The following is a 26,620-nucleotide window of genomic DNA, read 5'->3' as shown; positions in this document are numbered from 1 at the left end:
GGGGGGGGGGGGGGGGGGGGGCGGGCGGCGCGGAGCGAGGGGCGCACGCCCGGCTCAGCGCTGGGATTTCTCGGCTCGCGAGGAGAGCGGAGCAGGCGCGCGGCCCGGGCGGGGGAGCGCGGACTCTGGAGCAGCCGGAGCTGGAGGAGGAGGAGGAGGAGAGGCGGCGCGGACGCAGGAGGCGGGGGAGAGCCGCTCCCGCCCGGCGAGCATGGGGCGCCCGGCGCCGAGGCCGCTGCTGCTGGCGCTCCTGGGGCTGGGTGAGTGCGCGCGGGGGCTCGGCGGGGCGCGGGGGGCCCCCGAGGGAGGCTCGGCGGGGCGCAGCTGCGGCGCGCGGCCTGGGACGCCGAGGTGCCGGGCGGCTCCCGGGAGAGGCGGCGGGGTCTCGGCGGGCGGCGCGGGGCCGGCGGGGACCGGCGCCGAGCCGCCCGGAGCCGGGGCGCGAATCCGGCCGGGCCGCCCGGGCCAGGCCGCGCCTCGCCCCACCTGTGCGGGGGGGAGTGGCCCGCGGCCGGCTTCCCTCCCTCCCCGCCCCCACCCCCTCTCCCGCACCTCCCCAGCCCTCCCTACCTGTTGGCCGACGGGAGGCGGCTCACCTTGAACTCGCGGCCCTGAAGGTGCGGGCGGTCCCCGGCCGCGTCCCCAGCGGGGGGGAGGGGGGGTGCAGAGGCGGGGGGGGGGGCGGCGCGGAAATATGCGCCTTTGATGTGCCCCGCCATAGGCGAGACGGGCCGAGTCGCCCCTGGCACATGCCAGCCCACGCTGAGTTGCCTTTCCAGGGAAGGCAGAGGATCCGCCAACTTCCTTCGACGAAGGTCACGGGGTGGCCCAGAGCGCTACAGGAAAAATCGGTGTGAGCGTCCTTCGCCGTGGTGGCGGTGGCTCGGTGTTCTGCCTCAGTCTTTTCCTTCGGCTTTTCTTTAAGCTGCCTGGCAGCACATTTGCACACAAAGACGTGGGAGCCTGGCTTCTCCAACTTTTCCTACCTGTTACTTTTCTTTCCTTTCCTGTCCCCCATCTTCCACCCTCCCCGAACCTACCTCGGTGCCTCTGGCTAACGTGGCCCAGAGCCTTCCCCCAACCCAAGGAATCTTTGGCGTGTGTGTGTTCTCTCCATTTTCCTCTTACCCCATCCACACAGACACCATCTTCGTGTAGATCCACATGATTACCATCATATGGTTATTTAACATAACCGTGAAGTCAGCAGCCGTAGAAATACATATGTTTGTTAAGTGACCGCCGAGTTCCCGGGGTTCTGACCCCAGTGCTTTGATATTCTTTAATACTCTCGGATCCCTTTGGTGTATGTCAACCAAAACAGAAGGAGGCTTTCGACCCTATCCAGGGTTCCCTTCCAAACCCCTAGAGGAGGCAGATCTGAATCATTTGCAGAATGCCTGCGGTATGATGTTTGTCCCGGCCAGGCCCCAGCTGCACACAGGGCGAATGACTACTCTGCACTTACAGCCCGAGGTCCCAGTGGAAGCCTTCCATGCCACTCCTTTTCTGCTGACACCAGGGCCCACACTGTCCCAACCCCCATGACTCCTGCTGCTGGTGGGCCAGCCTTTCTAGCTGCTACTGGCTTTTCTTTCTTTACCTTTGAAGGCTTTTTGTATAATCCACTCCCAGAGAGAACTCGTCCAGCAATACTGCTTTAGCTGCAACCGTTTGCAGAAAGCTTCCAGATCTTTTCACTCAGTTTTGTAGCCTGTCTCGTATGGTCTTGGATCCTGGGGCTCTCCCTTTCACATGGGGACGCTTGAAGTTCTCGGTTGTGATAGTCCATACCTGTTAATCGGCTAATGTGTCGGGATCAAACCAAGCTGTGGCCCATGGTTGCACAGATTGCGCACTGCACAACTCTAGGAGCCGCTCTTCACTTTGTAGCCAGTGTAAACGACTCCCCCTAGAGTTGTGCAGTTTACAGCCCGTGCACCAGCTCAGACAGTGGGCTCAGGTGGAAGTGTGTAAAGAAGGCCCTTGGGTAACGATGGCAAGAGAGAGAAAGGGAAAGGGGGCGAAGAGAGGTCAGCACCAGCAAAAATGGAAATGGGCGAAGCCTTGGTTGTATGTGTCCCGCGTATCCTGTGCTGATTGGGCGTTTTGTGTTAACTACACATGAATGTCTGTGGTGTCACCAGCTGGCGCCTTTTCCTCTAACAGCCCCTTAGCTGGGTATTCCAGATGACAGCTCTGCCCTGCAGCACCTCATTCTCTGTGGCTTCACTGTGACCTCTGGGAAGCCCTCCATGCTATCCTGGCTCCTGAAACTTAATATGTCGTTGAAGAAGCTCATCTTTCTTCTTATGTTGCATCCTGGGCATAATCTTGCCGTCACTGCTCTCTTTTGACCTCTGTGTTCACACAGTCCTTTTCTGAAAACCCCCAGCCCAGCCTCCACCTTCTTCCCAGTCTTTGTGTTTCTACAGCTGCTGTCCAGCCCCGTTCTGATAGTTCCCTGCACAGATAACTTCTGACATCTTCCTGGTTGACCTTTTCCTCCAGCCTCCCTTCTTAGTTCATCATTTTCCAGAAGGATCATTGCTGGGGGGTCCCACCTTTGCTCATTGGCTCCTTCTGATTTTTCTTCTAAGGCTGCTAGGCCCCTTGATTTTCCCTTCGATTTTCTCTCTGAATCAAACACTTCATTCTAGGTAGTGTTTGCTATCCTTTACACAGAATGTATGTGAACCTTCTGGCCTTTTTTTTCTTTTATTTAAAAAAAATTTTTAACATTATTTTTGAGAGACAGATACAGAATATGAGCAGGGGAGGGACAGAGAGAGAGAGGAGAGAGAGAGAGAGACAGACAGACACACACACACAGAATCCAAAGCAGGCTCCAGGCTCTGAGCTGTCAGCACAGAGCCTGACAAGGGGCTCGAACTAGAGATCATAACCTGAGCTGAAGTCAGACGCTTAACCAACTGAGCCACCCAGGTACCCCCCCACCCTTCTGGCCTTTCTATTTCCCATGGCCTAAGAATGTCTTTCCTGCTTCTCCCCCTCACCTGTGTATCCTCTTTTCCCCCCAAAACTTGCTTCCTCCATGAAATTTTCCTGCGTTTGCCTCTCCGTGATCACATCAGAATCCTCCCAAGTACACAGAACACATTTTCACTTCTCTTGCCTGTGTCTGACCCTACTTGTCCATCCATCCAACTACAGCATTTCTCGAATACCCATTAGAGCCCACAGAACGTCCCAGATAGATGCCTCATGGAGTGGTTGGTGCGGGTGGATGGACAAATAATGAAACGGCTAACAATAAGACTGGATGAAATACCTGACAGAGAAACCAAGTGCTGGTACGAAGCAAGGAAGAGGATGATTAATTTTGACTTGGGGTTGGGGTTGATTTTGCTGAGGAGGTGACATTTGAGCTGAGCCTTGAGGATAATTAGAATTTTGAAAGAAGGGATGGAAGAGCATTCCAGGAAATGCACACTTGTGGGAAGGCATCGGGTGTGGAAGAGTGAGAATGCTTGGCTCCTTCAGGAAGGGCACAGCTCTTTGGAGATGGAGGGGGGAGTGTCGGTAGGAGGGCACAGGTGGGCTTGGGGTAGATCCTGAAGGCTTTTTGTGCTGTGCTAAGTCTGGGCTGTGAGGGGCGGCTTTATTGGCCTCCTGGGTGTATTCTTGGGTCATGTCACATATTTATCTCATTGTATAGAACTGTATGTTTCTGGGAGAAACCCCCACCCTCATTATAACCCTAGAACCAGGGACCAGGTTCCTCAGTTCACCCTAGTATCCTTACTGCTGATAGGCACCTGGCCCATAGCAGGTTTTTGGTTAAGTGTTGGCTGACTGAGGGAGTACGCATATATATCCCTTAATCTGTGGGTAATGGGTGGCCATTAAAAGCCCTCAGGGTGCAGGGCGCCTGGGTGGCTCAATCGGTTAAGCGCCGACTTAAGCTCAGGTCATGATCTTGTGTTTTGTGAGTTTGAGCCCCACATCGGGCTCTGTGCTGATAGCTCGGAGCCCAGAGCCTGCTTCGGATTCTGTCTCTCTCTCTCTCAAAAATAAACATTAAAAGAAAAAGCTCTCGGGGTGAGATGGACACAACACGGGGATGTGCTTGAGGAGGTATGTCTTGCTAGCCCGCAGCATGAATTAGAGAGAAAGGTTTGAAGATGGTGGGGAAGGATGCAGATATTCTCCATGCGTGCCTTATTTAAAGAAAGAAAGAACGTGCAAACCCATTGACATCGTTTTAAAATTTTTTTTTTAATGTTTTATTTATTTCTAGGAGAGAGAGAGAGCGTGAGCAGGGGAGGGTCAGAGAGAGAGGGAGTCACAGACTGAAACAGGCTCCAGGCTCTGAGCTGGCAGTCAGCACAGAGCCCGACGCGGGGCTCGAACCCACGAACCATGAGATCATGACCTAAGCGAAAGTCGAACGCTTAACCGACTAAGCCACCCAGGCGCCCCCATTGACATCGTTTTTAAATGGCAAAAGCATTGCATCTATATCTTAAAATTCAAATAGGATAGAAGAATTTTGTCCTAATCCGGTAGGCCAGACTGCTCTAACAAAAAGAAGGATTCTCCAACCGCAGTGGCTCATACAGCATAGAAATGCCTTCCGGAACAGCCTCCAGGGGGTGTTAAAGGTTGAATGGGCGCCGCTGTGGTGCGCCGGCTGGTGGCAATCCCCTGTCTTCGGAGCACCTAAGATCTCTGGTTGTCAGCATCTCCGCGCCAGCCCCATGGCGGGGGGGGGGGGGGGGGGGGGGGGGGGGGGGGGGGGCGGAGGAGCATGGAGGAGAACATCTGGGGGGTGTCATAGGCCAGGCTTGGAAGGGGCTCGCATCCTTTCTGCACACATTCCCTTCACGACGGCTTAATCCCGTCACGGTAGCTGCAAGGGAAGCTGAGAAGTGCAAAGTGGCCTGGCAGCGATGGAGTGCCAGCTGCTATGGAAGAATGGAAGAAAAGAGTAGATTTTGGGGAGGGAAGGGAGCCAGCAGTCTGTGTGTCAGTTACGAAGGATGGAAGGTAAAAAGCGAATGTGTTCCCCTGCGGCTGCCCAGGCTCAGCCACTCACGTGATGTGGGCGTTCCACATGGGGAACGTTTTTAGTTCTTTGCACGGGACAGTAATCTTCCTTGCGGTTTCTAGATGCATATCGAGCCAGAGCCTCGGGTTTTCCTGTGTGCTCTCTTTCTGCATCCTCACGGCACTTTGAGAGAGTACCGTGCTCTTGCCCATGTTGCCTGCGAGGAGACCACGTCCCGTGCCCCGAGTGACTCCTCCCTTCCACAGCAGCGCCGGGGTTGATCTCCGGACCCCGCTCCGCCTGTAGTACGCAAAAGTTGCCCGATGTTCGCCGTAGCCTTCTCCTTTGTGTTGCTTGCTGTTAGTTTGGCCAGAGAAGGACAGTGGTGGTGCCGGAGCGCAAACAGAGAAGGGGTCTGGGGCGAGTGCAGTCCAGGCCAAGTCCTGAAGGGGCTGTCCCAGGGGCCGCCTCCCGAGTGTGGTGACTCTGCAGCCCCTGGCAGGCCACCGCGGCTGCTCTGAGGCGTGGGACCCAAGGGCAGCTTCCTCCAGAAAGCTGGGGAGGAGGGGAAGGCTGGATCCATCCAGCTTAACGGTCTTTGAAGTGCCGTGGCCTTCAGAGATTCCTTGGCACTCATTTTAGCCTTGTTAACAGAATTCCTGTATCTGCCAAGCTGATTAATGCCTGCCCTGGCTATAATTATTCTTATTAGCCTGCTGATTAGGAGCCCTGGTTGTCAGTGATGGTTCCTTACAAGGCGGTCGGGCCGGTCGGCATTCATATGGCTGTTATGTTTTAGAAAAGAGCCACTGAGCCGATGCCCCCCACCCGCATCCATAGATCGAACATATATTTTCATATGGGCGCTGTTTCTGGCGGTTCAAGAAGGTGTGTGCCTGTCTGTCAGCATGTGTCTGCATCTCACTTTACACCAAATGAAGTTGGGGGGAGGCCGTCCGGGCTGTTTTGTAGCTATTCAGCGTAATTGCCTTGGTTCCTTAAAGCAGGGAGCAAGGCCATTTGACTCTCTGCTTTGGGAAAATAACGCGTACTGGCAAAAACGCTTTATAATTTATCTTCTGGAAAAGGCTAGTTGCTGCAGTTGGCACGGGCAGTGGTTTTGAGATCTCGGAATATTCTTTACCCCCACACCAACTGTAGAGTCTCCGCACAGCAACAGAATGAGACCCAGTAGTTAACGGGGTTGTGGCCCAGCCATGTGATTTCCAGGGAGACTAGAGATAATGGCACCGTGTACACGTTTGCGCTCTTTGAATGCTGATTTCTCCTCAATACCGCCTAAGTGTTCGCGTGAGATTATGGAGTCGCTAAGCAGCAGGATTCAAGTTTAAGTATGATGTTTCTGGGACCTTAATTGCCTCCTGCTTCGCACCTTTATAAGGGGTTGGAACGTGAGCGTTTACATCTCTCAGGATCTTTCAGGGGAGTCGAGAAATGCTGGCTTGTGTTGCTGGGTCTCGGTTGAATTTTGTTTAGTGCCGCAAAGCACGGATTATATTTAAGGGGTCAGGGCACATTTCGGAATGGGTGCTACCTCTGAATCCTAATGAGAGAGAAGCAGTGTGCAGACAGTTGGGTTACGTCTCAGGCCTTAAAAGTGACACCAACGGGCGCCTGGGTGGAGCAGTCGGTTAAGTGTCCGACTTCAACTCAGGTCATGATCTCGTGGTTCGTGGGTTCGAGCCCCGCTTCGGGCTCTGTGCTGATGGCGCAGAGCCTGGAGCCTGCTTCTGATTCTGTGTCTCCCCTTCTTTCTGTGCCCCTCCTGTGCTTGTGTTCTGTTTCTCCTTGTCTCTCAATAATAAGTAAAATGTTAAAAAAATTAAAAAGGGAAAAAATGACACCAAGCCAAGAATGTCCTGGTGATGGTTCTTCTGCATCCTTATTTAGAGCAGAACTGGGCCAGAACTTTGCAGCTTGTCGGCCATGGTAAGGGCACCCAGTGGGTCGTAGGTGCTCCATGATGCTGATGCTCTCAGTCCCGGGAGCCCACGGGTCAGAGCCTCTAAACCAGGCTGCAGATATTATCACTTCCCGTGTGTGCACTGCTTTGACGGAGATTGCTAGTTATCACTTACCTGGTGAACCATGCCCTTTAGCCCCATTCCGGCCTTGGGATGAGCTGTTTAAAGATGGAAGTTGAGAGGTCATTTATTAATTCAGTGACTGCTGAGAGCCTGCACACTACTCGGCTCCCGCATCGTTCTGAGTGCTGATTGCACAGTGAACCGAGGTGACTCAGGTCTGCCGTCCTCAGGTGGGATAGGATGCATGGGGTCTTGCGGTGGGTGGTGTCCCCACAGGGTGCAGCCCTGCCTGCGATTGAGGTGAGGGTCGAGGGCAAGTTCCCAGGGGATGACTGCAGCTAGGGAGCAGGACCGGGAAAGGAGAGTTCTGGAAGGAATAGTCAGGGTTGGAGGAAGGTCCAGGAGAGCACTCTGTCAGAAGCTGCTGAAAATGCAGGCAGAGCACAGGTGAAGCGGAGCCTGGGTTGCGAGACTGTGATTCTGACCGGCAGTGAAGGACGGGATGGAGTTACAGACCTGGAGGGGTGAGAGAAGTGGGGCCACCTTTTCAGGTGCTGGTGAAGGGAAGACCCCGTGAGGGTCCTGGCTGGGGGCACGGCAGGGCTAGGGACTTGGGCAAGACCCAGGGACTCGGGTGTGCCTGCTGGGAGGCCAGGCTGAGGGGGGCTGCGAGGGTGGGGGAGGCTCCCAAGGACGCCCCTGGCCTTGGAGGTCAGAGTGCTAGGTAGCCTCGCAGAGAGGAGGGAGGGGCGAGGTGGAGGGGGTGTGTGGGGAGCAGCATGGGGTGGGAAACGTGGGCTCTTAGCCCTCAGAGTGGTCACAGAGTCCCCAGACATGTCGGATAGAGGTTGTCTGTGTGCTCCCTTTCATTCTTTGCACACATTGAAAGTGTTTCCTGTGTTCCTCTGGATGGCTTCTTCCTTGTTGATTGGTGGAATTACCCTCCTTTCTGATAGCTGCTTTTAGACCTTCAGCTGCTAAGTGCAGTCCCCAGCACAGGAACTTTGTCGCCATTTTTATGACCCATCTTTATCTCATGCTCGCCAGCTAAGATTTCAGTAGTTTGTTACAAATAGTAAACCATTATATGTGCTTCTCTAAACAGTTTCTGCTCTCAGAAATCACTTTCGTAGAGGCAGAGTAGAGATCAGGCTTTGGAATGTGCCCTTTAGCAGCCCTCCAGCCTTGGACGGGTTTCTTTACTCTCTGACCTCAGTTTCTCCATCTGTAAAATGGGACTAGTATCTTGCTTGCAGGTGTGTCCTGAAGATAAAAATCTAGAAAAATGCAAACGTTAAACTTTCTGGGATCCCTAGAACATCGCTGCTTGAAGTGGGGCCCGGGGACAGCTGCACTGGTGGCACCGGGGAGAATCTCAGAGCCTGGTCCAATCGGATCTGAGTCTGTGTTTTAACCAGATCCCCAGGGGGATTCAGATGCCTGCTACAGTCTGAGAAGCCCTAGCCTGGAAGAGAGCATGGCAAGTAGGTTATCTGGTGGCCTTGGCATCCTTGGTGAATTCTGAGGCAAAGACCATGGTCAGTTAGAGCTAGAGTAGAGTGAGCCTGGGTGGGCTCTATGGGAATGCGATAGGTGCTCAGTTGGCCGTGAAGGATGAGGTTCACGTAGGTGTGTTGTGAAGGCAGTTGTGTCACATCCAGGTGTTGTAGAGAAAAAGCAGGATCCCGTCACTGGGCGGGGTTGGGGGCTGGAGAGCAGGTATGCCGGGGAGAAACCAGCATGGGGATTATTTCCTCCCTAAGAAATTCCTTCCTACCTTTCACATAGCACTTACGTTGTGCCGGGCACTGCATTTACCATACATGACCTCGTCGAGTGAGCTTCAGAACCCACAAGGGTAGGTACTGTATTACTCCCATTCAATAGACGACAACACTGAGACCCAGAGCAAATTGCTCAAGGTCGAGGGCAGTGGCAGAGCTGCTGGGATTCACACCCGCACTGTCCGGCTCCAGAGTCTGGGCGCGTCACCACGGCAGGCTGTCCCGCCCTCTGTGTCAGGACGGATGGTCCGAGTCAGACCTGTGCTGGAAACCGGAGAGAGGAATGGAGACAGTCAGCCAAAATGTGGTCACATGTGTTTCCTCGTCTTTTCAAACAGGAGGTGCGGATTCTGGCCCCTGATCTTCCACTTGCTAGTTCTGTAACCTCGTACAAGTTGCTGGCTGGCTCTCAGCCAGTCCCATAAGGCCTGGGCTAGCTGATCCCAAAGGGCCCCCTTCTGGCTCCAGAACTCATGAAATCCGCGCTGACCCCTGCTGGGGTCCTAGGGGCTGCGTGGCCCGTCCCTGGTGCCTGGCTGATCTTCCCCAGCTCTCCTCCTGTCTACCTCCTGCGCCTCTCACCTCTCACCTGCCTCGCACCTTTCCACAGAGGGATGGTTGGGGACCCAGAGGGCTCTGGGAATTGTTTGTTGTTCTGTCCCCGTATCGGCAACTACTTCCTCCTTCTGGACCACTTCCTGTGCTGGGACACAGGGTATCTTTCCCTGTGATTCTTGAGGGGATGGAGGTATCCCCGTCCCCAGGCTAAGTGCGCCTTCGATCGGACTTCCTGGGAGAAGTTGCAGAAACAGTAAAACCAGTAGGCATTTCTAGACGGCAGACTTTTTCTTATTCCTGATTTGGTTGCTTGCAAGCTTTGTTGAGGGCATCAGCCACTGGTGAGTTGGGGTGGAGGTAATCAAGTCTCAGCTCTCAGAAGTGCGACTTGTGTTTTCTTCCACGTTTAGTCTTCAAACCTAGGGGAGAGCCTGGTAGCTGGTTTCTTTGCACAGACTCTCTTTTGCCTAAGACTCTCCACACCACAGTGAGAAGAGACAAAGACATCTTTAAATGTGTCCAAATATTGACACTAGTTTGGATTTTCCACTCTCCTGAAGGATACGAGAGTCGAATTTCTGACGTTTCCAATCAATAGCCTTAATTGGCTCAGAAATGTGTCTCTAGTGTTTGGGGACTTTCTTCCTTTTCATTCTCTGAGTCTGAAGGGGGAAGGTGAGAACGAAGCCGGATGTGATACTAAGGGTGTAGCCCAGAGCACCGCCATGTTGTTGCTAGCAGCCTGTGTGTATGGCTTTGGCCCTCACTGCGGCCTGGCTACCTTGAGATGCAACTCGTGCTGCTGAACCTAACGGTGCTCCTTCACTCATCGTGGATGTGGAGATTTTTGCAGGCTTACCAAGAGCCTTCTAGGAGCGAGCTCTTGCAGATGTTTGAAGCGGTTTGCTGCCTTGTGCACCCCGAAGGCGACGGGGTGGGTCGTGCTTTATAAATGCACCGTCCCCTAGGATGTCCGAAGAGCACAGTGTCAGCCAATGTGCTGCTACTCAGCTTGGGTTGCAGTGAGGACTTAAAAAAGCAAAACCAAACCACTTTTGGCACAGCCGTGCATTTTTCCATTTTCCTAAGGCTGGCACATCCGAATGTTTTCTCCTTTATTAGAAGGCGTCGTAGCCCATCATCTTCGATTGAGAAATCCAGACAGTAAGCTTCAAGCCCAGACCCCGGTGCCTAGCTCAGAGCCCGGAACGTGGCGGGCGCCTAGGGTGCGCGAAGTGTGGTGATTGTGGATAAATAATTTGTGCCCAGCTGCCACCCTGCTCTGCAACATGAGGCATTTCTGCTTTTTCCTGCGAGCTTAAGTTTTAGTGCTGGAGCAGCGCTGAGGCACTATTTACTGTGTGTCTGACACTGGGAGATGACAGGAATTAGGGAAGAGAGGCCAGCATGGAGACGGAACCCGTTCACACAGAGTGCATGGTCGGTGCTTCTCAAACTCGAAGCGGCTGCGTCATTACATAGCTGTGCATGTGGGGCTGTCAGAATCCTAGGGACACAAGCAAGGCCAGGAGCTGTGATTATGGAAAGGCTCTGTGGGGCAGGTGGGACGAGACAGCAGTTGGAGCCAGGAGCAGGCAGAGCGTTTCAAGTCAGGAAGATGGCCCACATGGCTCCTCTGAGGTGGGAGGGCATCAGCGTCGTGCGGGTTGGCATTCCATCTGGGAATTAGCCGGCTTAAACTGGAACAGGAAGAGAGACCTCAGGGGGTGCGGATATTAAACTCTGAGGAGGGGAGGTTGGTGGAGAGGAAGGATGTGAGCAGAGTCACCCTGAAAGGTGTCGGCGGCGGCCACACCCACAGAGCAGCGATGAGCCCCCATTCGTGAGGCTGGCGTGATCTGCTGGGGCTTCCAGGAAGCTTGACTGAGACAGTAAGGTGGGAAGTCAGGCCCTAATCCTATTTGGGGTTGTTTTGTACATGGAAAATGGCTCACAGAACAATTACTGATGCTCCCCGTGGGTAGTTGATCAGAATATTTCTTCAAAGGACTAACACCTGATCAGAGACACAGCTGCCTCATAGAGGAGACAAGGGGGAATTTTAGATGCTTTTTCTATGGAAACCCGGTTTATGCAACCGTGTGGTCCGTTCATCAGAGCCCTCCTTTAATAGCAAGATTAGAACATCAAGGTGAGTCGCAAGGAGCTGAGTGGGGTCTCTGGCTCGTGGGGTGGGGACCTCTGTTGGCACATTTCTGGAGTACCATGGGTAGCAAAGTCGGGTATACTGCCCAGTTGTAGCCTCCGGATCCACGGGCCCCACGAGACTTAGAACAAGGCCAGGTGTGAGTTTGGTCCTGAGAGCAGTATTCAGACAAGCTTGGTGTCCCATCCACATGTTCATCGAAGGGATCCAGGCCTCTGGATGAGAAGTGGGAGGGTCCCAAGTCACCCTCACCCCATGCCCTTAGGAACCAACTACATAACCTATGTAGGCAGTGCCCCTCTTCTGTTTATATGTCTTCTTGGAACTAATTCCATTTGTTTGCGTCTTTGGAGCCCAGGTCAAGCCTTGCGGCCCTCGGAGAGGATGACACATTCTGATCCAGGGTAAGGCTGCCTCTAGCACATTCCTTTGTCGTTGGCTCTCTCTCATTGAGCCCTGTTCATGAAAACAGGACGGTGTCCGTTGTTGTTTACCCCAGGGTCTAGGAATGTGAGCCTGCAGATGATTAGATTAACGTGTGCTTAGGAAACACCTGTAGGTGCCTTATATACCCGTATGCATATGGCGGATGTACTCTACAGGATGTGTTCAACACCTCTGTTAGATGCACATACACAGTCCGTGTTCTGGAACCTTAATCACAAAGGAGACAGGGCTTATCTGTGTGTCCTTCTGACTTTTGTCCACGTGCTTGCTCTCTTATTTTGTGACTACCACAGTATTTCTGAAAGAATTGCTTGCGACTGCATTTCTAGAGCATTCTAGGGTAGGAGAAAATGGCGTCCACACATGAACAAGAAGGGATGGGAATGCCTCCATTCTTCCTTGGGAGATTTTCCTCAGTGTTTTCCCTCGGCAGCTTATGTGGAAGACCAACGATTCCTGGGTTCTTACTGTTGTCTCCCCGCCCCCTCCTTTGTGGGGTGGATACAACCTCTCCCATCCCCAACTGGCATCTCCTCCCTTCCTGGGCTTTGTCTCTCGGTCCCTGTAGCTGCCAGTTTAGCTGTGGAGGCGTGACACACATGCACAGGAAGCGAGGTGACATTGAAGAAGTGTCCAGGATTGTTCGAGACAACAACATGTTGAAAGTGTGGAGAGAAGGGCCAGGATGGGGGGCTGTCTTAGACGGAGGCGCTCTTGCAGGAGAGGTAAGACGACTGACAGAACCCTCTATGCCTGTTTGTGTTACTACCTGTGTCTCCTCTGTACATGTCTGTGTGGCTTTTAGGCTTTGGGGCCAGGTCCGAAATGAGAACCTTTTATGAGGACCCAAAGCACCCAGCTGTGTTGGCTTCTCCAGCTCCACAGCAGAGTGAAAATAAAACCCACGTGTCAAAACGTGGGCTTTGGAATACTGGGATTGTGTCACATCCCAAGGTGCTGGGGTCCCCGCCCCCAGGTGCTTTCACTGATGCTGAGTGTGACAGGTACTCTGGCCCTGTGCTCTTCGCTTTCTGTGCTGAGCTGAGCAAAGAGCTTTTCTGGAAATTATTCATCAGAGGTCATTTCTGATTTCAGTGAGATTAAGTGACTCCCATTCACCCCCCCCCCACCCACAATGATGATCCAAAGGTCAATTTTGGTTCTAAAATTCCAGTTTGCTGAAGCCCACTGAGATAGAAGTGATCAGTCCAATTCTTTGGTGTGTTGCTGGGCTGGAGTGTGGTGATGAGCAGGCGATGATCAGCCCCTTCAAAGGCTCACAGTCCTATCAGGACAACAGACAAGCAAACAAGCTTCCTACGAGAGCAGTGGCCAAGCCGAGTTGCCCCTCAGCAGGCACATTCAGAACTGGGGGGGGGAGCGCGGGGGGGAGGCAGATCAGAAAGGGCTTCCGTAAGGTGGACTTCTGTGAGCTTGCGGAGTCTCATTGATCACCGGGATTTTCTCTGACGGAGAAGGGGTGGGTTATTTGTTTCAGGCAGATGGGAGAGCCTGGGTAAAGAAAGTGATCCATTATAAGGGCATGCTGGTCTTGCATGAAAACTTTTTACAGCTAGAGCGGAGGGTTGTGCTGCCAGTTTCTTCCGAGAAAAAGGGTTGGGACTGGAGAGAAAGTCCTAATATTGGGAAGCATTTTGAATGCCACCTGGAGGAGTTTAAGTCTGATGTGGTAGGTGAACGTCTGTTTTTCTTTCCCCACCCCGGTTCTGTATTCCCTAGAATGCATTAAGCCTCTCATGTCCTTTATTTACTTCTATTTTAAGATTCCCATTGTTGGAGAACTTCTCTCCTCCTGGCCTTTCTGCAAAGCTGCCATGCTGTTTCCTCCTCCTCAGCTCTGGCACTTGGCTAGGTGTTGGCTCATCACCTTACCTGGTGATGAGGTTCAGCACACAGTAGGGGTGCAGTAAAAAACTACTGAGTGGAGAAAGGAAATATCACGTTGATAGAGCTGAAGTCTTCTCCTTAAAGGGCATGTAACCCAGAGTCTTCTGCCGAAGACCGCCACACTGTGTTGCTTCCTGAGCCTCAGTGGGGACGATGGGTGAAGATGTCCACACCACCCATGGCATTTGGCCATGTGCCTAGAGATGACAAGGGTGGGCTTGAGGCTTTGCTAGGGAAGAAGGGTAGACAGGGCTAAGGAAGAGCAGAAAAGGGTACAGGAGAAGAAGATAAAATAGGGAGAGAGGACAAAGCTGCCTCTAGTAAGGAGTAGGGGAGAATTCACCACTGACTATCTCAGGTGCTTTCCATGCACAAATGCAAGTTTAAACCCAATGTGAATCCCCCATTCTCTTTAGAAGAACTAGAGGCTGAAGGGAGGACCAGGTTTTCACACAGAACTTGGCAGTCTACGCTGGCCAGTTCGAACATGGGGAGAATTGAAAATGGCTGAGTCGTGAAGGATGCTGGGCAGTGCTGGGGCTGCTAGCAGCTGTTAATTTTCCAGAACGCTCCAAAGTAATCCTTATGGCTAGATCTTGCCTCAGCCTTTTCTGTCTCTGGTCCTTGGACAGAGAATTGTGTAAATCATTCTACACGTATAGAGTTATTTCGGTTACTCATTAGTGCAGCTTGCCTCAAAGCGGTCTCTGCCTGTGTCGTTTGGCCACCTAACTTCTCGGAACCTCAGTTTCCTCATTCAGTCGTCTCAAGGTTGAGTACTGAATCATGTGAACAGGATTTGCAAACTGTGAAGCAGTGCTATAAATGTAAAGTCGTTTGTGTCAATTACTGAGACCTTGAGGGCGAAGCTGTCTGCTTAGTACCTGGCTTACCGTATCCGTTAGGGTTCCGTCAGGGAAGCACAGCTACTGTAAATACAATGGGATAAGGCACGTGTTAGAGGAATGAATCTGCTTGCAATTATGGGAGGAGCTGAGGAAGTGGAGGCTTGAAAGGCGGGGCTGAAGGATCTGAGGAAAACCACCAGTCAGCCCTACTGAAGCACTGGTGGACGGGTTGGGGCTTGTGGAGGAACCTGGGATGGTGAAGTGGAGGGGGCGGAGGGGGGCAAGGAGTCTGGGAAAAGGTAATCGCCTATTTAGAGCTACCACCTCTGGCTTTGCAGCGGAGCATGTGGCGGTCTTGGGGTCATGCTGGTCAGTGAGGATAGAACTTGGGAAGAAACCTGGAGCAGAAAGAAAAACGAGGACAAGCTAGCGCTCTGTAGCGCCCGGGTGTCTGTCCCTCGCCATCTTTAAGCATGGCAGCTGCCGGAGTGTCATGGCTGCAGCTTCCCTTCCCTCTGCCTCCCAGATCTCATATGCGCCTCTGGTCTGTGTACCTCTTAACCCGGAACTGCACTGGGTCAGGAGCATGCTGGGAGATGTAGTTCCAGCTTGGCCAAGCTGACACAGTAGAGAGCCCCACAATTTCAGAATGTAGAATTAGAGATTTTGCAAGGCTCTGGCCTCACCGGGGTCTCTCAAAGGCCACAGAACTGGAAGCGATGTCATGGTGACATGATATAGCATTTTTCTAGGAAGAAGTTCGGTTCATGATCCAGTCTTTTAAGAAGTGACTTGCAGCTGTGTTTCTCAGCTGCTGGTGGCCCTACGTCTCCCCCGTGTTCCTTGCCCTCCTGTGCTTAGTGCCAGAGGTGATGGTTATCTCAGCACCAAAAGCTGAGTGAAGGTGGATTGTTCCTGAAGAGCCCATCAGTCCCGGTGGAGTCAGTGTCATTTCTATTACCGGCTTCTTGTCTGACCCAGGGAAGACAGACACTTGCTCTGCCTTGCCCTGTATGAAGGCTACCCGATGGCCAGGTATGAGTGGCTACAGACTAGAGCCAGATGCCATCATGTTGTTAGGTGAGAACAAGGCTTGCATCCCTGGACCCCTCTTCTCCACCCTGTGGTCTGTTAATCACCCCACCCCTCCCTCATGTCTCTGCACCCTGCCTGGGCCAGCAAGGACTGTGGGAGTGCCTTCTGTGGTAATCTTAGCCCCCAGGAAGATAACACTTTGTGAGATTTAGTGGCCATACCTGGCCCTTGCTGTCACTCCGAATTCTTTTACCTTTTTTTTCTTTTAGCATTTATTTATTTATTGGGAGAGCACAAGCAGGGGAGGGGCAGAGAAAGGGGGACAGAGGATCCAAAACAGGCTCTGCGCCGACAGCAGTGAGCCCAATGTGGGGCTCAAACTCACGAACCACAGGATCATGATGTGAGCCCAAGTCACATGCTCAGCCGACTGAGCCACCATGTGCCCCACTTTTCCCTTTTTGATTGTCAACTCTGATTTTCCTCATGACCACAGCCTCTTCCCATTTACCCCTTTTAAATTCTCCTGTGTCTGTTGCACCTAATCTTCATCCTCACTATACGCCCTCGATCTTGAGTGTTCCTTTTGTCCAGTCCACCAGGCCACGCTCACTGTCCTGACAGGGCCCTACTTCCAATGTGGCGTGCATTTCAGCGGTGAGCTTGTTAACACCCCCTGACCCTCTCCCGTAATCCTCTGCCAGTACGCATGCTGTGGTTGAGTAATCCACACCGACCACTGTTTCTGAGCCTGACTGTGTCATCCTGCTGGGGAAAATCTCAAATTCTGCCCGCCTGAGTTTCCCAAAAGTCAGCGGGTCTTTATTGCATTTCAGCCCTCCCTTGTGTTCATTCTGCGATAGCTTCCTATTACATTCCTTCTTTTAAAATATTTTCATTAAAATTTTTTTAATGTTTATTAATTTTTGAGAGCGAGTGAGCGTGTGCATGCATGAGCGGGGGAGGGGCAGAGAGATGGAGACAGAATCTGAAGCAACTCCAGGCTCTGAGCTGTCAGCACAGAGCCTGACACAGGACTTGAACTCACAAGCTGTCAGATCATGACCTGAGCTGAAGTCAGGTGCTTAACTGCCTGAGCCACCTGGGCACCCCTTTATTATATTCCTTCTAACGGCTTATTCTAAACCTTTTCCATGATAAGGGTCTGAACCCCTCTCTGCTAATTTACTGAAACATTGGAGATGAACCTGATGTTACTCAAGCTTTTGCCTCAGTGCTTTTCTATAATTTGGGTGCCTGGGTGACTCGGTTAAGCATCCAGCTTCGGCGAGCTCAGGTTATGATCTCACTGCTCGTAAGTTCGAGCCCTGCGTTGGGGTCTGTGCTGACCACTTGGAGCCTGGAGCCTGCTTTCAGACTCCGTCTTATGCAGATTTACTTACATGTGGACCTTTTACAGTACGGTACAATAAATATGTTTTCTCTTTCTTTATGATTTTCATAATATTTTTCTTTTCTCTCGTTTACTTTAAGAATATAGTACGTAATCCATATGACATACAAAATACACGTTAATCAACTATGCTATTCGTAAGGCTTTCAGTCAATAGCAGTAGGCTATTCGGAGCTAAGTTTTTGGAGAGTCAAAGCTTATATGTGTATTTTTGGCTGTGTGGGGGGTCGGCACCCCTAACCCCCACATCGTTTAAGGATCGACTAACTCTACAAGGTATATGTCTGAGTCTGAGTCTGACTACTGCTGAGAATCGCCACCATTACCACCTGAGGACAGCTGTCCATCATCTTATACTTGGTCTGCTGCATCTTGTCCTTGCTGCCCCAGTGGCTCCACCATGACCCATCTTTCCCGTAGCAGCCTTGGGGACTCTCTGAAAAGCAGCGACTGTCTGTCATGCCCTAGCTAATGTGCTTCCCATTTCAACCAGAGTCCAAGGGCCTCTGCCCCCTCCTTCATTATAATCCAGTCACACTGACATTTTTTCTATTCAGTGAATGCACCAAGCTCGCTCCTTCTTGGTTGGTGCCTTTATACTAGTGTTCTCTCTGCCTGGAGCAGTCTTGCCCCAGAGTTCAACCCCTGCCTCCTCCTCATTCTGGTCTGAGCTCAAGGTCAAGGTGACCTTGTGAGAGGATCCCCTTTCCTGACCATGTTGGCTAAAGCAGCCCGCTACCCCTCACTCCCATGCACCGCTGTCCTAGCAGGTTATTTATCTTGATAGCACTTATCAGCCCTCTGGGTTTGTTCCCTGTCCCCTTCCTTACTAGAACACTGAGCAGGGACACTGAGCTCCGTGTCCGCAGTGCCTAGAACATGTGTAGAGAACCGCCGGGCTGACTTTGCAGGATAAACTTCCCACTGTGCCCTTCTTCCCCCCTTGCTGGCTTTGGATCTTCTTCATGCCCTCTCTTGATGGCATCCTTGGTCGTTCCCTTCCCCCTGGCTCTTTCTCTGGAAATCCCACACCGTGTCACTGAGCATGCACTTCTGTGGTTACCAGTGACCTGTGGTCGTCCATTCAGTGGTCTTTTCTCAGCAGCGGTTGGCCTTGATGTTTCTGCAGGTTTGACATTGCTGTTCCGTTTTGTTTGTTTGTTTGTTTGTTTTTCTCCAAACCGAACCTATCACAGGAGTCTGCTAGATACTGTGCAGGATGCAGGATAGGTAGGGAGCAGGCCCTGCCGGACCAGCTTGCAGGCTACCAGGAGCAAGGCGATGGGTATGTCCACAAGTGAATGGCTCATTACTCTCAGCCCTTTAATTTGGAAAGCCTTGCATCCCGTGGCTGCTAGGATAGAAGCCTTTTCTGTTTTCTTCCTGACTCTGTGTCTGTGATTTTTTTTCCCCTTTGCCCTGGCTAAGTCTTTTTCTTCTGCTTGTGTCTCAAATACAAGAGACCACTGTGGTTTGTCCCTCCTGCAGTCCTGTGCGCTGTGTCATGGTGACCTTGGTGATCCCACATCCTTACCTTCAGACAGATGTCCTCTTCACCCACCTCCCTCCATGCACGTGACTCCTCATTCATTCTGGGCTCAGATACCTTTCGGGGGTTTCTATCCCCACTGCCTGGCAGACCTTTCAACCTGCGTACATTTCACGGACTCTTTTTCTCCACTGTTTCCTTAAGCAGCTGGTAGCTTCTCCTTGCCCTAGTTTTAGTTCTTCAGTCTTGCAGAGGGCTCCCAGTGGACCTCCGTCGTGTCCACTCCCATCTGCGCTTGGTCACCGCCCCAACCTCTCTGCTTCCCACGTGTCCCCCCTCCCACCACCCTAGGCTCTTTCTTTCTGCTCCTCCCCTCTGCAGAGGATTCTTTTGCAAAAAAAAAAAAATCACTTTCATCCTCAGCGTCCCCAGTCCAGCGCCCCACCCTGCCAGCATTTTCTTAAAAGCCTAATTCAGATGTTGACACCCATGAAGCTTTCTCCCAATCCCTTTGGGATGGACACGCCCTCACTTTCCAACCCCATGACACACTTGTTAGTACCGCCCTTTGGTTTCTTGTATCCTTCCTGATATTACAGTTTTCACGTGCACCTTATGGCCCTTGGCATACTCTAAGTCTCTTAGAAGAAGTTCCAGAGGCTGATTAACCTTTCTCTCTCCTGTCATCTGGCACAGGGGCTTCGTGCTCAATAGCTATTTGTTGAATGAGCAAGACTGTCTTATATTTGTCCAGTGCATCTCAGTGAGTTCTTAGCCCAGCCTCTTTTTTTTTTTTTTTTTTAATTTAAATGATTATACGACCTGCTCTCAGAGAACCTTATTTGCGTTCAGATGGGATTTTGAAGTAGTGCCATATGTGACTTCATTACACATTCTCTCTGCCGGCTGTAACTTGTTTCATGTGTACATTGCTGCATTTTTATCACTTAGGGGAAGCTGGCACTCTCCCTTCCTGCCAGACCCCTTAATGGCAGCTGCGAAGAGACAAAGGTGTTTCATTTGGCGAGTCCAATACTCCAGTAAGAGCCCGACGAGAGTTTATAGGTTTGACTTTGTCTGTGTACATCTCTAGCTCACAAGTGGACTGGGAATTCCGTGTGGAAATCCGTAACCCTCCCCACCCCCCAGTCTTTTAGTGGCCTCGTAAGGACCCAGAAAAGAGGAATATAGATGTCCTTTGACAAGGCAGCCTGAAATACCATAAGCTCTTTGTTGCAATATTTCAGCTCTCCCTGTGTCAATGCATTCAGTAACTGCCAATATTTATCTTACAGATGGCTCAGGTTGGAAAGTCAGATTATTTGCTTCTGGGCAGCTCGGTGAGATGATAAAGTTTGTGCAATAATAGAAACAATCACAAAAAAAAAAAAGTCCTTTGCAGATACGCTGTACTCTGCGGGTCTTGATTTAGAATAATGTTGATGATAACCCAAGAAATAAAATCTACATATTTCCCATGGATATCATGAAGAGGTGGAAGAGGGTAGATAAATACAGTTTAGTCTTCATTAGCTCGTCTCCCTTAATGATTCCTCATGGTTGCCAGTAAGCACTTATTGAAATAAGTGTTGCAGGAATAGCTTACCTTGAAAAACTTGCCTGGCTTTTCTTTCCCTTCCCCATCCATTCCACAAAATAGAAGAGAGTTGAAGGCCTCTACTTGTTTTCTTAAGTACTTCAAAGGTAGGGAAATGGTAATCTGGAAGCTATTACCTCTTGCTTCTTAGTTATCCCTACTGCTGAAAAGTCACAGGATTCCATAAGTCCTTCCTATATGATTTTGGGATAAAGTTCTTTTCACCTTTTTTGAATATGAGTGTGTGAGATGTACGTTAGTGTTGCTTAGAATAATAAAGGCAACAGGGGTGCCTGGGTGGCTCAGTTAAGTATTCGACTTTGGCTCCGGTCATGATCTTGCAGCTCATTGAGTTCAAGTCCCGCATCGGGCTCTGTGCTGACAGCTCAAAGCCTGGAGCCTGCTTTGGATTCTGTGTCTCTCTCTCTGTTCCTCCCCTGCTCGCATTCTGTCTGTCTGTCTGTCTCTCAAAAGTAAATAAAGATTTAAAAAAATTTTAAAAATAAATAAAGGCAACAGGTCTGAGAAGGTTTTGAAGCAACTGGAAATGTTTTTTTTAACAATTCTGTGTCTCTCCTCTATATCATACTAAGAACATGTAATATTTCCTCTTTTAGTGACTCATTGTTACTTTGCTGCCTATCTGGTCCACAATGCCCTTGGAGAATTTGAAATATTTCATATGGAATATTGAGCGGTTTCTTCTTCCAATCAGGAACAAAGACGAAGCCAACTTTAGGTGGTGATACCAGCAATGCAATCGAAAGGAAATCATTCCAGCCTGTCTTTGTCCAGACAGGGCAGATTATAGGCCAGACGAATCTGGGTATGAGTCCCTCCTTCAGTAGCTGGACTTCAGCAAGTCATTTCACTTCTCTGAATCTGTTTTCTCAGTTTCCATCCTCAGTTTCGTCAGTTCTGTGATAGGGGATGTAGTATCTACCTTATGGTTCTGTTCTCTGAATTCACTAAGGTCAGTGCATCGAGGAATAGCACCGAGCGCAGTGCATCGTATAAGAAACATGCAGAGGATTATCGTTCCTCCTTCTACTCTGTACCAATCTTATCGTTGGGAGCTATCTGTTGACGGATCAAGTGAACAGATTACAAAATAAATGAGAAACGCTTCTAGGAGTTTAGCTGAAATGATGGCCTCTTTGATTAATCACATTTTTTAAAAGATGGTTCCCCTCCCTCCATTAGTTTGTTTGTTATTCATTCTGTCATTTTGGTGGTTATTGTAGAGGTGGGAACATACACTGTTGACTTGTTAGCACCCACCGGGGGGTCCTTTATCACTTCTAGGATCACGCAAGACCTTAGAACATCGAAGTTCCGTTTATTCCGCCCTTTCCCTAATTTTTGTGCTGTTGATGTCAGATATTTTATGATGCATACATTTTAAATTCTAGAAGACGTCACTAATATTGGACTAGACAGTTGGTGTCCAGCAGATTCGCCGGAGAGTCATCCTTTCTGTTGCTCTCTATGCCTCCTTACACCCCTGATTCCATCTGGGATCATTTTCCTTCCATTTGAGGAACACCCTTTAGTGTTTCTTTTGGTATTTCTTCAGCATTTTTTCAATTAATCCTCTTTCCCTTGGTGGGGGTTGGTTGGAAGCAGATTTATTTAGCCTGCCTTTTAAGGATATTTTCCTTCTGTATATAGTTGTCGGTCGGCAGTTACTCTCTGTCATTACTTTAAGGATGTCGTTCCATGGCTCCTGAGCAGCATCTGTGGAGAGAGTGAGCCGTCAGGTGTATTCATGCTCCCTTCTTGGCCATGCTGCACCCAGGGGTGGTTTTCTCTGTATTTATCCTGCGCAGAATATGTAGTACCTCTTGAATCTGGGCTGTGATGTCTTCTGTCCATTTAACATCTTGGCCATCGTCTCTTCAGTAATTAGTTTTGCCTCCTTCCGCTACTTTCTTTCCTTCTCCTGCAGAACTTTTGTGCACTTAATGTTTCACCTTTTTCCTGTTTCCATGTGTTTTGCACACTATTTTCTGTACTTTTCATCCTTTTTTTTGTACCCTGGGCTTCAGTTTGGATAACTTATACGGACTTTTTTCCTGCTATGTCTAGTGTACTATCAAACATTTATTGAGCTCTTTAAAAATTTTTTTTGGGGGCTGACTGACTGGCTCAGTCAGCTGAGCTTCCGACTTCAGCTCAGGTCATGATTTCATGGTTCATGGGTTCAGGCCCCCGCATTGGGCTCTGCGCTGACAGCTCAGAGCCTGGAGCCCGCTTCGGATTCTGTGTCTCCCTCTTTCTGCCCTCCCCTGCTCGTGCTCACTCTCTCTCTCTCTCTCTCAAAAATTAAACTGAAAAAAGTAAAAAAAAAATTTTAATGTTTATTTTTGAGGGAGAGAGAGAAAAAGTGAGGGCGGGGGAGGGGCAGAGAGAGGGTGATACAGAATTCGAAGCAGGCTCCAGGCTCTGAGCTGTCAGCACAGAGCCTGACACGGGGCTCGAACCCACAAGCCATGAGATCATGACTGAGCTGAAGTCAGATGCTCAACTGACTGAGCCATCCAGGCACCCCTGTTTATTGAGCTCTTAATTTCAAATATTTTGGGGTTTTTTTTAGTTCTATATTTCAATTTGCTTATTTTAATAGATTTCAGTTAAGGGGTGAAATTCTGTTGTCTAGTTCTTTAGTAAATCAATCCTAGTTATTTTAAAGTCCATGCTGATAACAGCAGTATCTGGATCCCTGTGGATCTATTTCTCTTGTCTGGTTTTTTCCCCCTCTTTTGTAATTCAGTCGTTTGGCCCTATCATCTGGAATGTCTGATAAGTTTCAACTGAATACCGAAAAGCCTCAGAGACTCTGCCTGATGTTCTTTTTTTCCTAAGAAGATGTACTTGTTTTTCTGGCAGTCCAGGAGAATAAGGGAGCTCTCCATGATCCAGCGAGGGACTGAGATGTTTTGAGTCTGGATCTGAGTCGATGAGACCTGATTCTTTCAGCTTTGCTGTTTCTCTGAGGGCATGGCCCTTCCGGGCTGTCACCAAAAGCCTGGGGTGTTTACTACAGTCTCCCTTCCTTTGTGAACTCGAAATTCCAATTTTCGTCTCCCCAGTACTGTGAGATGGTTGAAAACTCTGCTTAACCTTTTAGCCTCCTACTGTTTACTTTCTTCTTAGCTTCTCAGCCACTTACCCAACCCCATCCCCCCTGAGTGTAGCTTTCATGGCAGTTTGCCTTGAGGACAAATCAGTGCAGCAGGTCAGGCTTGCTTCTATGCTGTTGCCTTTTTCCCTGGGATCCTGGCCTCTCCAACTATGACTTCCTAAGGGGTTCTTAACTTCAGTTGTCGTCTTGGCCCCCTGAGGTGCTGGGAAGTGCCTGCATCACTTAAAAATTGGCAATGTCTCGGGGCACGTGGGCGGCTCTGTCGGTTAAACGTCTGACTTCAGCTCAGATCATGATCTCACAGTTTGTGAGTTCGAGCCCTGCATCGGGCTCTGTGCTGACAGCTCAGAGCCTGGAGCCTGCTTCGGATTCTATGTCTCCGTCTCTCTCTCTGCCCCTGCCCCATTCATGTTGTCTCTCTCTCTCTCTCTCTCTCTCTCTCTTTCTCTCTCAAAAATAAACATTTAAAAAATCGGCAAATGTCTCGAGAAAAAGCAGTAGACATTGTGGGGCCCACCTTAGTGTGTTTCTGGGATCTTGGTCCCCTGATCCTACATACCTTGATTACTCCCAGTGCATTCAATGAGCCTTTTCTTGTATCTTTGCCATCTTTTATCGTCGTTTGCAAGGCTGGAGTTCATCTGATACAGGCTATGCTCCATCACAGCAGAAAGCAAAAATCTCCCCGAAGAGGAAGTCTTAATTATTGGTCTTTAGAAATTATACCCTACCTCCCTGCCCTCCTTCCAAAAAACCATTGGAGGCAATTTACAAAGACACACATATATACGTGCGATAAAAACCTTAAGATGAAGGTAAAAAAAAACTAAAATAAAAGTACAAGGGCAGTAGGAAGACAGAGGAAGCTATAGAGCTAGAGAGCAGAGATTATCATCAGAAGTTTAAACTATCTATGGTTTCCATAGTTGACCATATTTAGTACTTACTTGAAGCTAAGGTACAGAAGGACATATGGATTTTGTATATGTTGGGGAAACTGGACTTGGAAGCTGGGATAGAACAGAGAGATGAAGTTAGCAATAACAATTACGTTAGGTAATTTTTGTTCAGGGTTGTTTTGTAGGCTTAGGCATATTTTATTTTTTAGGTTTATTCATTTGAAGAGAGACAGAGTGTGAGTGGGGGAGGAGCAGAGAGAGAGAGTGAGAGAAAGAGAATCCTGAGCAGGCTCTCTGCTGTTAGTGCAGAGCCCAACGCAAGGCTTGAGCTCACGAAACCACGAGATCATGGCCTGAGCTGAAACCAAGAGTTGGATGCTTAACCGGCTGAGTCACCCAGGGGCCCCGCAGTTTTCTGTTTTTTTGTTTTTTGTTTTTTGTTTTTTTTTTTTTTATGGGAGTTGGGAGACAGTTGAAGGCTCTGAGACTTACCTGTCAGGGTCTAACCAAATCAGGGTATTGGGGTGTGGTGCTGGGCCACTTAGTAACTGGGAGTGCTGGTGCTTTGGTATGGAAGTCTTCCTACCGCGCATGGACACAGATGTCAAGTTGATGTGCCCTCACTGTATCTTAATAACAAAGGCAGTCTTGGGCTGTGCTGACTGTCTTGAATGCAAGAGGTGCCTGTGTACTTCTTGGTTTCTGGGGAAAGAATGTACAATGGCCCATCAACAGGTGTTTTTTTCTGGTCCTGCATTTTGAGGAAATTTTAACATCTGGACCCTTGTGTCATTGAACAACACAGTAGTGTCCTCAGTGGTACTTTTAAGGCTGCCGAAGAAATGCTTTTCATATGAAGGTTTCTTAGACCGAATCCTAAAAACAAATCAAAGCACAAGCTAAAATTGTTACTTTGTAAAGATGTATTTACAGAGCGCTACAATGATACATTTCAGTTACCATTAAGTGTCAGGAGCTCTTACTTTGAAATGCTGGTAGAATCTGGAAAACCAGAGGAATAAAATTGTGTTTTTTTTTCCCTCAGATATCAACTGTTACAAGAGGTTTTGACAAAAATTGGCTGTGTGTGGCTCTGCAGATACTCCTTTGATTTGAAAAGAGCCATATGCTTTAATTTTTACAAACTCTATTTAAAAATATTATTAGCTGTTATTTAACAATATTAAAGGAAATCTGTGCTAAATACCAGACTGCTCATAGCCAAGTTGAAGTTCTGTTACCAAAATTTAACATCCTGGTTTGTACAGAGGAGGGAACATCTCTGTTCTGCATGCAAGATGCTGCTTGGGTTTATATCTTTTTAGATTAGAATTTGATCTTTTGAGCATCTGTTCGTACCTGCTTTACCTTTCCCAGTGGCACGCTCACGTAGGCAGCACTGAAGGCATTTTTGCAGGTTGAGTTGGAACACGGAGGCAGGGGTGCCCAAGTGATCCCAGGAGAGAGGGGGAGGGCTTCACGGAGGAGGTGCTACTGGGGCAGTCTTCCCAGAGGATGAGGAGATTGCCGGGAGGCATCCCAGGTGAAGGAAACACAGAAGGAGGGGCCATGGGACCTAAAAAAGTGAGGCAGGAGGGGTCCTTTGTTTTGTCAGAGGAAGAACTTTAGGGAGAGGGAGAATGGCAGGAGACGAAGCCAGCCGGAGTGGTAGCACTGGGCCAGACTGTCAGTGACCTTGTATGTCTTTCATTCATTGACTCCTGAAGTGAACGTTTTTTGAGCAACTGCTAGGTACCAGGCCCTGTTCTAGGCACTGGCATTCAGCCGTGAACAGAGTAGACACAACAACTGATAGTGAAAACATGCGAATCCACAGAGAGTCTATTAACGATCAGTGATAAGAAAATCAGACAGGGGCAAGAATGGGGGGGTGGGGTATGTGCACAAGAGGCTGACCCAGGAATAAAGATCTGCACCTGGTGAAGGAACCCCGTGAGGTAGAATGTGCTCTGAACTCAGGGACCATGGAAGAACACCGAGGGTGGGCAAGATCGGGTTTGTTCCAGAACTGTTAGGGGGAAGGTACGGCTGGCTGCTGCCCAGAGAGCCCATGGGAGAGGAGCAGGAGGTTTGAGACACAGCACCGGGCCCTGGGAGGGCTCAGATGCCGGTCTGGGAGGCGTCTGTGGGTTTGGGCTTTTCAGCGGGTTCACATCAGGGTGATGACATAACCCGGTGTTTAGCACACCAGCCGTGGTGTTGGGAGTACAAGCATGAGCGGAAGCCAGAGGTCAGTTGGGGGGCTGTTG

The 26,620-nt window shown here is 50.0% G+C and overlaps 1 protein-coding gene across 1 annotated transcript in view; it reads left to right on the top strand.

Moving 5' to 3' along the window:
- The first annotated feature begins 88 nt into the window (after positions 1-88).
- The window catches only part of PTGFRN (prostaglandin F2 receptor inhibitor), an 82,724-nt gene continuing 56,192 nt past the window's right edge, over positions 89-26,620 (top strand). The window contains exon 1 of the mRNA XM_039242766.1: positions 89-260. Coding sequence (XP_039098697.1) covers positions 212-260 — 49 coding nt within the window. The 5' untranslated portion in view covers positions 89-211. The remainder of the gene's footprint in view (positions 261-26,620) is intronic.

This window comes from Hyaena hyaena, unplaced genomic scaffold (assembly GCF_003009895.1).
Source record: "Hyaena hyaena isolate Hyena2069 unplaced genomic scaffold, ASM300989v1 scaffold_217, whole genome shotgun sequence".
NCBI classification, from domain to species: domain Eukaryota; kingdom Metazoa; phylum Chordata; class Mammalia; order Carnivora; family Hyaenidae; genus Hyaena; species Hyaena hyaena.
Note: the sequence above shows the minus strand (reverse complement) of the source record. Positions and strands in the feature narration are given on the sequence as shown.